Source organism: Symsagittifera roscoffensis, chromosome 2, assembly GCF_963678635.1.
Source record: "Symsagittifera roscoffensis chromosome 2, txSymRosc1.1, whole genome shotgun sequence".
Lineage (NCBI taxonomy): Eukaryota > Metazoa > Xenacoelomorpha > Acoela > Convolutidae > Symsagittifera > Symsagittifera roscoffensis.
This window is the reverse complement of record NC_087063.1, coordinates 5,572,618-5,586,405: the sequence shown is the minus strand read 5'-3', so window position 1 is coordinate 5,586,405 and position 13,788 is coordinate 5,572,618. Positions and strand designations below refer to the sequence as shown.

Genomic DNA, 13,788 nt, shown 5'->3' with positions numbered 1-13,788 from the left:
ACCGGCAGAAGGTGACGCTCTTAGTAGTGAGTACGATGTTAGCTCTGAGATGGATAGAAGAGAATATAACGAAATATCGGGAGGCGACGACGCCAACGGCTGAGTCAATATACGCGATAGACTACAGCAGGAGACTTGAGTTGTTTGAGACTGCGTGCAAAGTATTCGCCATACCAACGGAAGTCAGGCACGTATGGAGTCGCTTGAGGTACTTTCCATGGTTTCGGGCGACACTGACGTCTTGGTTGTACAGGGCAACGAAAGATCACATGAGAAAACATCAAAAGGAGTATCGACAGTTCCAGGCCGAGATTGGGCCGGAAGCTTTCAAGAGACCCCTGCTAACCCATCGTAATGCGATCACGACGGGATGGAAGAGAGTGGGTAAGATGTCTAGAGACAACACCAAAGCGAGGGAGTCGATACTAGAGGAAGACCTGGCGAAGAACGTGAGCTTGAGCCTGCACAACTCCTTTTGCTTGAACCGAGAAGCTAGGGTGAAGGCACTACCCAACCAAGCAAAGAGATTGCAGGAGCAGAGAGAATGGATGCGATCCTATGAACAGCTGAAGGCTTGGGAGGAGATTGTGATTAGTTCCGATGATGAAGAGGAACTGTTGAGACAGTTTGCCGCATCTAGCACTTCAGGAGGCAGTACCTCCAAGGCGAAGAGCACGAGATGAATGGGCAAATCGGATGGATCTTGAGTCTTGAGAGGGAAGGGGGGCTTGAGTGTGAATCCGAGTGAAACTTGGATTCACGAAAAAGAAATTTTAACAAAGTAAATATTGTTACTAATATACTATATCTATTATATAGATCAAAATGCTGCATGACAATTTCCTGATTGAATAGGACAAAAGAGATTTTTAAATGATTGGCTTGAAAAGCGAAAATTCAAAGGTGCAGGTAAATGCAGATTTTGATTGCTGTTTAGCAATAGTGTGAAAATTTTAAATGGTCGTGAATTTTGGGGTGTAGATAATCTTGAATCTGCTGCAAACTTCTGTAAATGACCACTGGCACTGTATCTTGAGCAACACTCGGTTTTTCTGGGACTCACTGGCAGAAGACAGCGCGCGATGAGGACATCGATCTCGAGTCCGGGGAGTATGTGCCAGTCGGTCATATTTGGAAGTTTGACCTTGAGAAGAGCAGAAAATACTTGATTTTGAAGTGAAATTTAATTTTTCAAAATTTCGAAAGGAACATGTCATGCACGATTTTCTCGCGATAACTGAAAATCAGAAAAAGAAATCAGAGCAATTTTAGAACAATTGCGGGGAAGTTGTCAATTAAAAACGAGTGGGAAATTGCTATTCGCAATTTCCATCATAGTGAACGAGAGTAGAGCTGTCCTACTTGAAATAGAAGACAGAGTATCCCCGAGAGAGCGATTACTAAAGTTGGACCAGAGTGAACCTTCAGCGGAAAGGCGGACAACTGGAGTGTCCCAACGGTCCAAGAGAACTCAAATTCTAGAGCATGAACTTATCCTTGCTGTCCAAACTATAAAACATTAAACTTCTCTTAGTTATTTATTTCTTGAGTTAGTTACTGACTGGATTATTTTCCCAACTCTTGAGAGCGCTGATATGTGAGTACGAATTTAAATTCTAGAGTGTGTTTTATGATTGTTATGTTGAGGTAAGGCGAGTTTTAGGTTGATCCATCTGAAATGGATCAAAGTCACACTGTCTAATAAAAAGTAACCTAACGGATTGTTCCAACCCGGTTTTTAACGGCGTTCATGTATTTTGGGTATCTAGAGACCTAAGTATGGGGACGTTTCTAATTCTAGAGTGGGGGGATATTTTAGTAGTAGCCTTTAAGCTGTAACGGGTCGTAGTCTCATGTCACAAGCGAACCGAACTGGCTCCGACCGTTCTTGAGGTGGGAAAACACAAGAGATAGTGTCCCTGACCCTTGAGCCAGTGGTTATAGGGCCTATTTTTCTTAAGCCTCATGTGTGACTGCAGTAGACGAATGTTACAAAGTAACTAGTAACTATTTTGAGAAAATTACCTCCAATGTCTAATTTTGCAACATTTTGGAGCACCAAATTGTGTGGAACACTATCAAAAGCTTTTTTGAAGTCAAGGTATTACACATAGTACGTTTTCCTATTCATCGTCTTCATTGTATAGAAGGTCTAAAAATAAAAGCAGTTGAGTAACAACTGACCGATGTCTTCTAAATCCGTGTTGCGATTGGTCTAGTTGCTTTTTTACAATGTCATACAATTCATCAAAAAAAAGTTTTTCCAGGACTTTTGATATGCTGCATAAAAAAAAGACTTAAGGGTCGGTACTGTTCAATCATTGCTCTGTTAAGCATTACATAATTGACGTATCGTATGGTCAATCCCTTCCACATAAAATTCGTCTCGTAGTATATAATATGACGACGTTCTGGTCGAATTGCAAAAGGATTTCACCTTACTTTCCGCCGTTATGCACTTTCCGGGTGAATATTACATCAGTTCCATCTTTTTGAGATTTTTTCAACTGCTGTTTATTTTGTACTGGTGTTAGCTCTTAAACTAATTGACTTGATTACCAGCGGAGTGCAGCCAGTATTTAGACAGCCGCGTATTCATACTCGTCAGTAATTAGACAAATACTGTATGAACCAATCAGAATCGAGAAAAGACATAAGTAATTCAAAATAAATAATAATTATTTAATAATTTCTTCTTTGTCTCGATTCTGATTGGTTGAAACAGTATTTGTCTAAATACTGACCAGTATGAATACGCGGTTGTCTAAATACTGATATGTAACCATTACCAGCAATCTCGACTCTTTCCTCTCCTCCACGTTAAACTTCCCATTTGTAAAGTTTTGATTGGTTGAATTTTTTAAATTTTGAAATAATGATGTGTATGACACTTTTTATGATCTTTGATCATTTTGTACAGATAGTTTAGAATTTTTAAAACCTGAAGATGCACAAAAATGTGCGAAAACGTTTGTTTGAATTTACAAAAACTTCCTTTACATTTCTCTAATTTATGAATTTTTAAGCGTTTTTTGACTGGGTGAAATGATGAAAGACGAGTTTAATTACTTCGGTTACCATTATTTTTTCTGAGCTGGCTTACATGTTTTAAATAAAGAGAAAAAATGTTGTCTTTTTGCTCAAAAAGGCAAGATTGCTTGGTTTTCCGGGACTTGGACTCTCCGTTCACCGCTGAAATGAATCATGACTTCAGTTTTTGAGCTGAAATGAATCATGACTCCAGTTTTTGATTATTTCAGATCATATTTGAACCCGAAATAGCTCGACCATCAGCAATGACGTACACTAAATATGACTCAGGAGCGGGATCAGGAAGAACATGGGAGTACAAATCGAAAGACAGCTCTTTCCATGGAAAAGAACGAGATTCTCAATCTTCACCAATCAAGAAAAACTGCTACAAAATCTCCAATATTACTGCTGGAAGACGTGACGTTAGTTTTTTTGAAAATGAGTACCTGATCTTGAAAAAAGATTTATTTAGATCCTTCATTTCCAAGCCAAATATTTATTGAGTTTTTGATGGACAGTACTGCATTTGAGTGATAGTTAACGTGTTCTCCCGGTCCTTCGTGATCGGCATTTTGTCTTCTTTAGCTTGAAGTGGAAGACTTTATGGAGAAGAATGAGATAGCTGTAAGTGGCAGAGACTTCTTGAGACCTGTGCAATCTTTCGAAGAGCTGGATGTTCCAGGTTTGTTTTCCATACAAACAATAAATAATAAATGACAAAACAACTTTCGACGAATTTTTTTTTATTTGTAACACTATTATATTTGTATATTGTATTTTCTCATGTCGAGTTGCGTGTTCTGATTGAAGAAACGTTACACATATCGAGTTTAATTGTAAGAACATCAGCACTTATCATCTCCTTTTTTATCACTATCACTTCCATATCTAGAAAATTCCTAGGATTTTGACTGGAATACATGATGAAAGGACTCCTGACTGTAACCTCGGTTACTATGATACTTTTGACCTTCTGATTACTTTGTTTTCCATGGAACCAGTATTCATCAATACAGTTTTTGAACATTCATTTTTAAACTTCAAAAAAAGTTTTGTTTGATTATGAGAAGGATTGAAATGAAGCGAGTTTGTACATGCTGTCAATTTTAAAGCATTTAGGAAAAAATGGATAATTTTTTTATCTATGTGTAATTGGGTCATTAAATCACATGCAAATTTTTGTGACAATGGGACTGTGGTATCATACGCTACGAATAAAAAAAATCAAAAGTGGAACGGTTGAAACGCCAAAATCTAATTACAAACCACTGCTTTTAGCGTTTGCGCTTGCGCCGATTCGAAGAAACAATTTCGAAAAGCCCACTCCCATTCAGGCTCAGTCATGGCCTTTGGCCCTCAGTGGAAATGACATGGTTGGTGTGGCGCAAACAGGATCTGGCAAAACATACTCGGTAGTATAAATATTCATGGACATTGAATTTGCTGTTTTTTGTGTTTTTTTACTTAATATATAACGCTCTGTTTTTTAGTTTGTGTTGCCTGCCGTTATGCACATTAAGAGTCAAGACAAGAGGAAGAGTTACGATCCATTGGTTCTCATTTTGAGTCCAACAAGAGAATTGTGTCAGCAAATTTCACAGGTTGCTTCAGAATTTGCAAAGGATGCCAACTTGAAAATTGTTACAGTGTACGGAGGTGCTTCTAAGTATGAGCAAAAACGCGCTCTTTATGGCGGTAAGTCTCTTATTGTCATTTTTTAAAAGGTTATTTGGTTTCGATTTTCATTCGAAAAGCTGTGATTGGTTTAGGTGTGGACATTCTGGTTGCTACTCCAGGACGTCTGTTGGATTTCATGGAAATGCGCGCCGTGAGTGTAAGGGAGATATCCTTCTTGGTTTTGGACGAGGCTGACCGAATGTTAGACATGGGTTTCGCTCCCCAAATGAAGGATATCATCACAAAAACCAGGCGTGATAGACAGACACTGATGTTCTCGGCAACTTGGCCCAAAGAAGTTCATAAATTGGCTGACAGTTACCTAACTGATTACGTAAAAGTAAACATCGGAGCCCAAGACCTTCATGCGAACCACAAGATTAACCAAGTTATTCACATGGTCGATGAGCGAGAGAAACAAACACGGTAAGTGATGTTATGTTGTGCGCTCATTAAAACTGGAGAAAGAAGAGTAGCCAGCTGCTGTGCAAATGGTACAAAATATCTTGCGAAAAAAATATGTACACTTGGGACGACAAAGGTAGAGTCCCACTAGAAACCTTCAAAAATTTCTTCGGATTTTTATGTACGTGGTATAGTATGTTGGCTTAGTCGCTTTATCTTGCGTCTCTGGATTAAAAGTTGAACAAAGTATCTTGCGTATACAGAAAAAATGTATACGTAGGAATTTTTTTTGCTAGTTAGTTTTTGCAATCTAGTTTTTTTTTTACTCCACAACTACTTTTGGCTTAGTTAATGCTCATTCAATTTTTTTTCCAATGCTAATTCAACATTTTTTCTTGGCATGTTTATATAAAAAATGAACTTCTAATAAAATCGAGACAAATGTATTTGGGTGATTTTTTTCACATTTTTAAACAGTTTTTTTTGTCGAATTGTTGGCTTTTGTCGAGTTTTTGTCGGCTAGCTTGTAGGTGATAAAATTTTGGTTGGTTTAGTCTCGTGAAATTGTTGGACGACATCATGAGAGAGAAAGAGAACAAGACGATCATCTTTGTGGAGACGAAGCGAGGAGCGGAGGGACTGTGTCGTACTCTCAGTGGAGACAGGTAATGACATATACTGATGAAAAATGGCAAAAGATTAGCTGAACCAAGGTGATTCAGATAGTATCAGAGGTTGCAGTTGGGTATTTTAGTTGCCTTGCTCTCGAGTGATTTTTTGGTAACTGAAACTATTTTATCTATTGTCCTAATGATTTTGAACATTTATCTGAACCCACTTGTAACTGTTGACAATCATTGGGAATTCATCTGTTAAACCTATTTATGCACTGTCCTAAACGATTGTCAACAGTTAGCATAGTCTTCAGATATGCATCAATCAAGCGCTTTTCTTTTAGGTTCCCAGTTGTTGCAATGCACGGAGATAAATCTCAAGCAGAACGAGAACACGCTCTTAGAGGTATGTTAGATCATTTTATGACGTCAGAAACGTTTTTGAGAGTCGATAATTCAATGAAGACCATTATACAGTTCATTTTATGATGTCAGAAACGTTTTTGAGAGTCGATAATTCAATGAAGACCATTATGCAGTTCGTGAAATTCGAAAGTTAATATTTTTTAAGAGCCGATGAACGTAGTTCAGACTCTCAAATACATCGCTCTGATTTTTAGTTTTTTTTTTCAGGAAAATTCTTAAAACTTGTTAAGGCTCAAATTTATTTTTCGCGGTTTAACTTTTGGTTTATTTTAAACTTAATTTCGTTTCCTTTGTTAACTTTCCTCAGTCACAAGTTCATTTCCTCGGTCACAAAAAAACGTGATCGACTTCTAGTTTTGAAAGTGGATTTGAAGTTTAAGATTTTTCAGTGGAATGAAAAGTTTACTGATTGATCCAGTTTTCTCAAATTTGGTTAGTTTCATGTAAAAAATGCTCTCATAAAATTCAAGTGTCAACCATAGTAGTTCAAATAGCTTTAAGTCAATCTATTTTTTTCTTTGAAATTCGTAAGTTGAGATTTTTTCAAAAGACAAGTCAGTATATTTTTTGTTTTCTTGCGTTCATTGACTTTTTCAACTGTTTGTCTGCTATTTTCTTAGTAATTAAACAGTACAAAGATAAAGTAATTTACCGTTGAAAGTTGTACGCAGTCAACTAATGTATTAATTTGTGTTTTAGATTTCAAAAACGGTCGAAAACCCTTGTTGATTGCCACTGATGTTGCGTCGCGCGGTATTGGTAAGTAGAGGACTTAACAACAACGGTATAACCAATTGCCCTTACTACGCAATATACAAATACAGTAGATGATTCATCATCAATTGCTGCCTTTTTTGAATACTCGTCTCATTTGATGATCAATTACAGGTGGCAACGAGGTCGGGGTTGCTTAAACTCCTACACCGTGGGAAACCACGAGCCTTGTTGTCTGTTAGTTTCCAGCCGAAATGTAACAGATGCACCGCATAGCTTCCACTGGCTTCGCTTTGGCAAGGGTACCGCCGACATATCCCGGGAACACAACGGGCAACCTGGCTGTTCCGAGTTCCCGGATGTCTGCAAGTCCTGGACCCTGGGGTTCCAGAAAGCCATATCTGGGGTTCTCTGGACCTCGTTCTGGAGTGCGAATCGAGTGGGAGTTTCCTTGCTGAAGTTAAAAGCCAGTCGGGAGCGCGGTGCATGTTGAGGGTTCGAATTGGGCTCTAATTACGGAGGCCTTGGAAATTTTGGGTCCCAGTTTTGAGAAACTGGGAATCATGGAAAACATGCCTCATGGTGAGGCTTAATTTGCAAAACGGTATGGTAACGATATGAAAGCAGATTTTTTTCCCGAAAATAAAACAAGTGATTCCGAGTGATTTTTCCACATTTAAAATCATTTTTGTTGTTTACCCTTGCGATCAACACGGGTATTGCAATGGGTTACTAGAATTTTCCCGTAAATAACAATGTTCATCGAATGATTCAGTGCATTTTAGATTCAAATTTCAAATTCAAAAATGGTTTCATTTCATTATTAATTCAAATTACTTTGAATCTACGGCATTCTTGGTCTGGAGGTAACGAATCCGCCTGAGACGGCAAAGGTCCTGGGTTCAATTCTGACTGGACTTTTTATCAAACGGGAACTATTCCGTTGCAGAAAAATTGCCTGCATATTATTTGCCAGCTTATGTTTGTCGGCTTAGTTGCCACATCGTAGATTTGTTTTTCTTTTGCTGTGCGGAATACATTGTTGTTGTTTTAGTGTTTTGATTTACTTCTGCTGGTTATAATTTCACTAGTCTTGACTTCTTATACTTTATTTGTTTTTGCTTGAGAACTTTATTTTGCCCAAATGATTTTGTTTATGGTTTATCGGCTTAGGGAACTAAATTTGAGGTGTTTCATAAAAACCTAATTTTTATGCTCCTAGCTAGATCGCGCAAAAGTTACAGATAATAGGTGTTTTTTTGTCGGTTTAATGATTTTGTCGCAATTTTTGTCGGAGTATTCGCCGGGTGTTTCATCTCTAATTTTTGGTAAATTTCTTAAGTACTTTTTTCTTCAATTTTTTAAGATGGTAAATAGAGTCTTGGTTTTTTATATACGCCAAAATTTTCGGTTGGAAATTAATTATGAACTCTGAAAATGTTGCAGTAATTTTTCAGTTTTTTCGGATGCCAGGTATATGATTTTTCTTATTTGAAAGTGCGTGGAATTAGTTTGATTTTACTTATGGGTGTATTTTAGGATTGAACAGTTTTTTGAAATCGATTCAAGTTGATTGCATAGCGTATTGTTTTCATGCCAAATTTTATCGAAAAAAAAATCATAAATTTCCAACAGTCTTGTTATTTTTTGCAAGTTTAACTTAGCTGTGTTTTGTACCAAATAATGTGATGATTCTTGTACGAAACTCAGCAGTGTAGCTATTTCTGTCTGACGTTACAAAAAATGAAATTTCATGTTTTTTTTGGAAACTTTAACATTTATTTTTTGTGGTTTGTTTTTCAATTTGTTTCGTTACTTTGGTCTTAGTTTATGGCAAATTTTCTTGTTGAGTTTATAGCCAATTGTTTTTGCAGGACAAGCAGATTGTTTACTTACTAAACCTACGAAAAGTTTCTGAGTTCATTTAGGAACTTTTTGGATCTCGATTTTTTGCCAATTTTTTTGTGAGCGTTCCAATCTATTGGTTATGAGAAAGAAGTGAATGAAATTTGTGTAGCCCGAGTTCGTCTCATGTTTCAGGTAATTGATTTTCATAACAATTGCAATAATGTTTTATTTTGTTTTTTATTCGGGGATTTTCTTTTGTATCGCAAGTGGTGCGAAGCTCAGCTTCGTCTCAGTATTAAAAATTTGTTGAAGAAATAGGATGTTTTCTTTAGTAGTATTAAATCGATAAATTGAAAATGGATCAAGAAAATCAAATGTTTGTATGTTTTAAGCTATTTTAAGATGCCGTTTTTTCTTTTCTTCAGGTGGTGGTTTTAAATGGGCGTTATATTTTACCGATGATTTTTCGTGTTCGTTTTCTCATTTTATGACGTCATTTAGACATTCGGGACATCCGATACGTGATTAACTTCGACTACCCCAACAACTCGGAAGACTACGTGCACAGAATCGGCCGAACGGCGAGGAGTGACGCCAAAGGAGACGCCCATACTTTCTTCACGAGAGGAAACGCGCCCAAGGCCAAGGACCTGGTGAAAGTACTGGAGGAGGCAGGCCAGGATGTACCCAGAGACCTGCTGGACATGTCCAGAACATCGTACGGAAGACCAAGTTAGTAATATATTAAGTATATGAATATGAACGAGTGAAGTTTCAATGAACAAAAAGAATTTTCACTCATAGGGTCGGGTGGTATATTTTTCTTCGGGAAAGTTGTTCAATTTGTTCATGCTCTCTTTTTAAGTGTCAATAAGCGAAACGATTATTCACTTATTTAGTTCGTGTTGTTTGTTTTCAGCAAAAACGCAATACTCAAATTTGATTTATCGAGGTTTGACTATTTGGTTTTTCGCGATTCGATTGAAATTGATTTGCGTAAAGGAAGGCAAATTCCATTTCCAGATTCACAATTCCCGTCGGAATAAAAAGTTAATTGCTTGATCCAGTTTTCTCAATTGGGTTATGTTCAACGAAAATTCCTATTTTAAACTGTTTGTGAAAATCAGAGAGCTTTGACGCCTTGTATTTTTTCTTTGATTTTGGAAATTGTAATTTATTCAATAGAAAAAGGCAGTTTTTCGTTTTTTTTTGCGATCATTGACTCGTTTCCAACTCTATGATGGTGAAGTTTTTCGTTCAAGTTTGTCAATAAGAACTCACAGATTAGAGCACGGAAACATTTTTGAATTGTTGTTTCGACCACTTGTAGAGTGGAAGTAACTATGGCGTAGGATGCTTTTTTTCCAGCCAACTTTGAATACGTTACAGAAAGCTCGCATAGTGGTCAAGGTTGGTATTATTAGAGATATTTTTAAATATTTCTCACGAACTATATTTCAGAGAATCTTTTTGAGGACATAATTCATTTAATTTTTTTTGCTAGAGGTGTAACCGAAATTGATTTTGCCGAAAATTCAAAACCCTGATGAAACTCCGGATTTTTCAACTGCCGGATTCAGGAATCCGGAATTTGTTTATGGTGCTGATGACTAACTGCACAATGCATGTATTTAAGTCGATTAGCTGTGTTTCACTTTGCTTTATGAAGCAACGTTATTTCCGTTATATGGAACAGATTGGCTCCGGAGTTATCGGAAAAGTTGGTTTTGCTCCATGATAACATTCTATTTTTGATTCAATAATTCAAATGCTTAAAAGTTAGTTTCTTGGTCGGAGGTAATAAAATCCTTCACGAAATTCCGGATTTTTCCGGTATTTTTTTAACGGAATCAACTGTAAAGTTTGCCGGAACCGGATTCCGAAATCCGGAACATCTCCAGTTTTGCATTAGTAACCGTGGTCGGGACAATTTGTGCTACTTAATTTAGAATATTTTTATATGCTATAAGAACATTCTAGAACCTTCTTCTTTTGTTTTAGAATATGGCGGATACCACGGCAAACCAAGAACAGGAGGTAAGACGAGGAACTTAAACCCAATTATGAGAAATGGTTTCCGGTTTCACTTGGACTTAACAATCAAGTTACATGGAAACACTTTTACATTTTCCATGTTTTTGATTTCTGTAAAGTCGATAAAAATTTGTTGAGGAAACGATGTTTGTCATTCTGGACAGCAATAATTTCAAGCGTTTTTTTGCCATTGTAATGGAGTGAGAAAGGAAGGGCGTTTTATGCAAAGCTTACAACACACCCTAAATTAGCAAAAAGTATCTAATAAATTATTTGATATTTAAGGATTCGGTGGCGGTTCCAGAGGTGGTCATTCTCACAAAAGATTCTGATGATGGACATCCCAAACCTAGACCAGCAAACGAGATTTTAATCTTCAGTTTTAAGGAGACCTGACTTGAACTTTTTATGAAAGTAGAAATAAAAAGACTTATCACAACACTTAACATTTCGTGCAGTAATTGTGACCAACATCGCTGTGAAATGAGCTATCTGAGAGATTGAAATCCCGACCAACTTTTTGATGTTCCAAGTATATTCATCGTCTGTGAGTTGTTCGTACCAATTCAGTTATTCTGCATGACAGTTTTCATCCTCACAAATAAGGTTCAAGTCGTCGTTAAAAAGCAAGAAGCGCTTTAAGGTTCGTTTGGTTTACGCTGCGCAAACAATGTCCGAATCAATCATAGCCTTAACTAAGAGAGTTATAATAGTTCTAACTGAACACGTACGGTTGTGCTGAACTAAGCGCTAGAAACTATTCGGGTCGGCAAACCATGAATTTTGAAGTGTAAATTAACGAACTGACGACATATTATGTAGCTCATGTATTTTTTTGAGAAAAGGTCTAAAGAGCCAAATATGATTTTGGTGGTTTGATTTTTCAAGTACTTGAAGAAAATTTCTGAAAAGGAAGTTAAGTTACGCTCTACGATATCAAAAATTCAAATTGCCCGGCAAAACGGATGACCCTAGAGAAAACTCATAACCGTTAAAAATAGATATAAAAAGGGAAGAAGTTCTTGAAAATCGAAGAGGTTTAGGTAGGATATAATTTTCTTGAAGATTTTTCCCTCGGCAATCGTTTTGGTTTTCCTGAGCTCACAAACACTTCTCAAACTCTCAATTATTTCTTTGATTAATGGGAGTCGATGCATGTACTGGATGAAGACTGAAATAAAGGTCGTGATGCTTTTTGTGTTGTTTTCAGGAAGAAGTCTTAAAATGTGTTCACGCTAAATTTTGACTTTTGCTGTTTAATTTCTCATTTCTAGTTGTTAAAAGGAGCGCAAACTCCATTATCGAATAGAAATGTAAAGGTCACAAACATGCGATTGATTTTAAACTTCGTAAATAGATTTTAGTATATTTCCTACTGGAATGAAAACTTGAATAGTGAGACAGGTTTCTCGAATTGGGTTAGTTTTATCAAGAAGTGGCAATCATAAATTGCTCTTGAAATTCAAAAAATCTATAAAGCCCATAAATAGTTTTCAATGAATTTTGATAAGCAAGTCAGTTTTTTCCCTCTCGGCTTGCAGGTAAAACGGATGCCTTTCGGCTCTAATGTGAGGGGTTTGAGTTGAATCCTAACCGGACCTTGGATTTTTTAGTATGTAAGAATTTCATGGAAAAATTGAAATGTCGCATTTTCCTTTTGCTGGTTTCATCGGCATAGTTGCTATTTCACGGATTTTTTTTCCGAGTTGCCAGTACTTGTTTTTTTTTTGTATTTGGAAGGGATGTTAAGAGTAATAAATGTAGTGAGTACTCTTACATAGGTCTTGGTGATTTTCTTTGTGGTTTTTTTTTCAGGAGAAAGCCTCAAAACTTGTTCACGCTTGGTTCTCATTTTTTTCGTAGACTCTTTCAACCGTAGACAATTTTTCTGTAAGAAATTGAACATGCTCTATTATTCAACCTGAACATTTTGAAGGCCCATTTTCATTAGTAAACAAGTTACGCGGTTAACTTTGCGCTCTAGTGTGGGGGTTTGAGTTCCTACCGGTCCTTGTATTTTCCAGTGTTTATGAAATTCCGGGAAAACTTGAATTGTTGCATTTTTTAGTTGCTAATTTCATCGGCTTAGTTGCAAATTCACCGATATATCTTGAGCTGTCAGTAATTTTTTTTATGTAATTGCACAGTTTGTTGAATCCGGTAATTTTTAATATTACTAGCCCTGATTTGTAAGAATTCGTGCGTAGTTTTTCCTAAAGGCTTTATTCGGCCTTAGTGGTGCTGTTGGTTTACTTTTTACGGGATTAATAAGATTCGATGAACAAAGTTCAAACTCTTATTTTGATTTTTTTGCGGTTTGAATTTTCATTTCTTTTTAATTTCAGTTCATTTCTTTTGGTCGAGGAAAAGCAAACTCCACTATGACAAAAATTGAAAAATTCGTAAATTTCCCAGTTTCCCAGCGTAAATAAAACACTGTTAAAGATGGATCCAATAATAATTGGTCTAGAAAATCAAAGAACTTTGATGCTCTTTTTTGTTTGAAAGTAGTCCGTTTTTTTCTCTTTGATTGCGTTCATGGACTGTTTTTCAAATATCTCTTATCTTACTTTCAACTAATCGTGTGGCCTTTGAAAAAAGAAAAACCGATAACTAAAAAAAAACTCAGGTCATTTGTGTAAAAACTCAATTATTAAACACTAACTCTCCAAAGATCTTTCATAATTACCCTTCCGATAAGCAAGGGTTTTGCAATCGGGTACCAGACTTTTTTCCCGGAAGCAACTTTGTTCACAAAATGGTCAATTGGTAACCAGTATATTGCAGACCCATTGGTTTATACGCATATTTAAGTAAGAGCATGATTAACTAATTGGCCTTGTTTACGTTAAAAGTTGCCGAATATTATTTAATCAGATTCAAAAAACCGATAATTAAAAAAAACTCAGGTCATTTGTGTAAAAACTCAATTATTAAACACTAACTCTCCAAAGATCTTTCATAATTACCCTTCCGATAAGCAAGGGTTTTGCAATCGGGTACCAGACTTTTTTCCCGGAAGCAACTTTGTTCACAA

The 13,788-nt window shown here is 36.6% G+C and overlaps 2 protein-coding genes across 2 annotated transcripts in view; one reads left to right on the top strand and one right to left on the bottom strand.

Moving 5' to 3' along the window:
- LOC134839270 (radial spoke head protein 4 homolog A-like) overlaps positions 1–13,788 on the bottom strand; it is a 437,773-nt gene that overhangs the window by 350,836 nt on the left and 73,149 nt on the right. The gene's annotated exons all lie outside the window — the stretch shown is intronic.
- Positions 3,256–11,334, top strand: LOC134839342 (uncharacterized). Its single transcript, XM_063854854.1, has 11 exons — positions 3,256–3,455; positions 3,619–3,715; positions 4,312–4,445; positions 4,524–4,728; positions 4,803–5,136; positions 5,670–5,780; positions 6,074–6,135; positions 6,855–6,914; positions 9,219–9,449; positions 10,719–10,754; positions 11,037–11,334. The coding sequence occupies exons 1-11, from the start codon at positions 3,297–3,299 to the stop codon at positions 11,081–11,083; spliced, it is 1,476 nt and encodes a 491-aa protein (XP_063710924.1). The 5' UTR covers positions 3,256–3,296; the 3' UTR covers positions 11,084–11,334.

Excerpts from the sequence above, each read along its gene's own strand:
- LOC134839342 (XM_063854854.1), top strand. The coding sequence starts at position 3,297 with ATGACGTACACTAAATATGACTCAGGAGCGGGATCAGGAAGAACATGG. Across the intron at positions 5,137-5,669 it reads GAGCGAGAGAAACAAACACG|TCTCGTGAAATTGTTGGACG; the intron begins GTAAGTGATGTT and ends TGGTTGGTTTAG. Across the intron at positions 6,136-6,854 it reads ACGAGAACACGCTCTTAGAG|ATTTCAAAAACGGTCGAAAA; the intron begins GTATGTTAGATC and ends TTTGTGTTTTAG.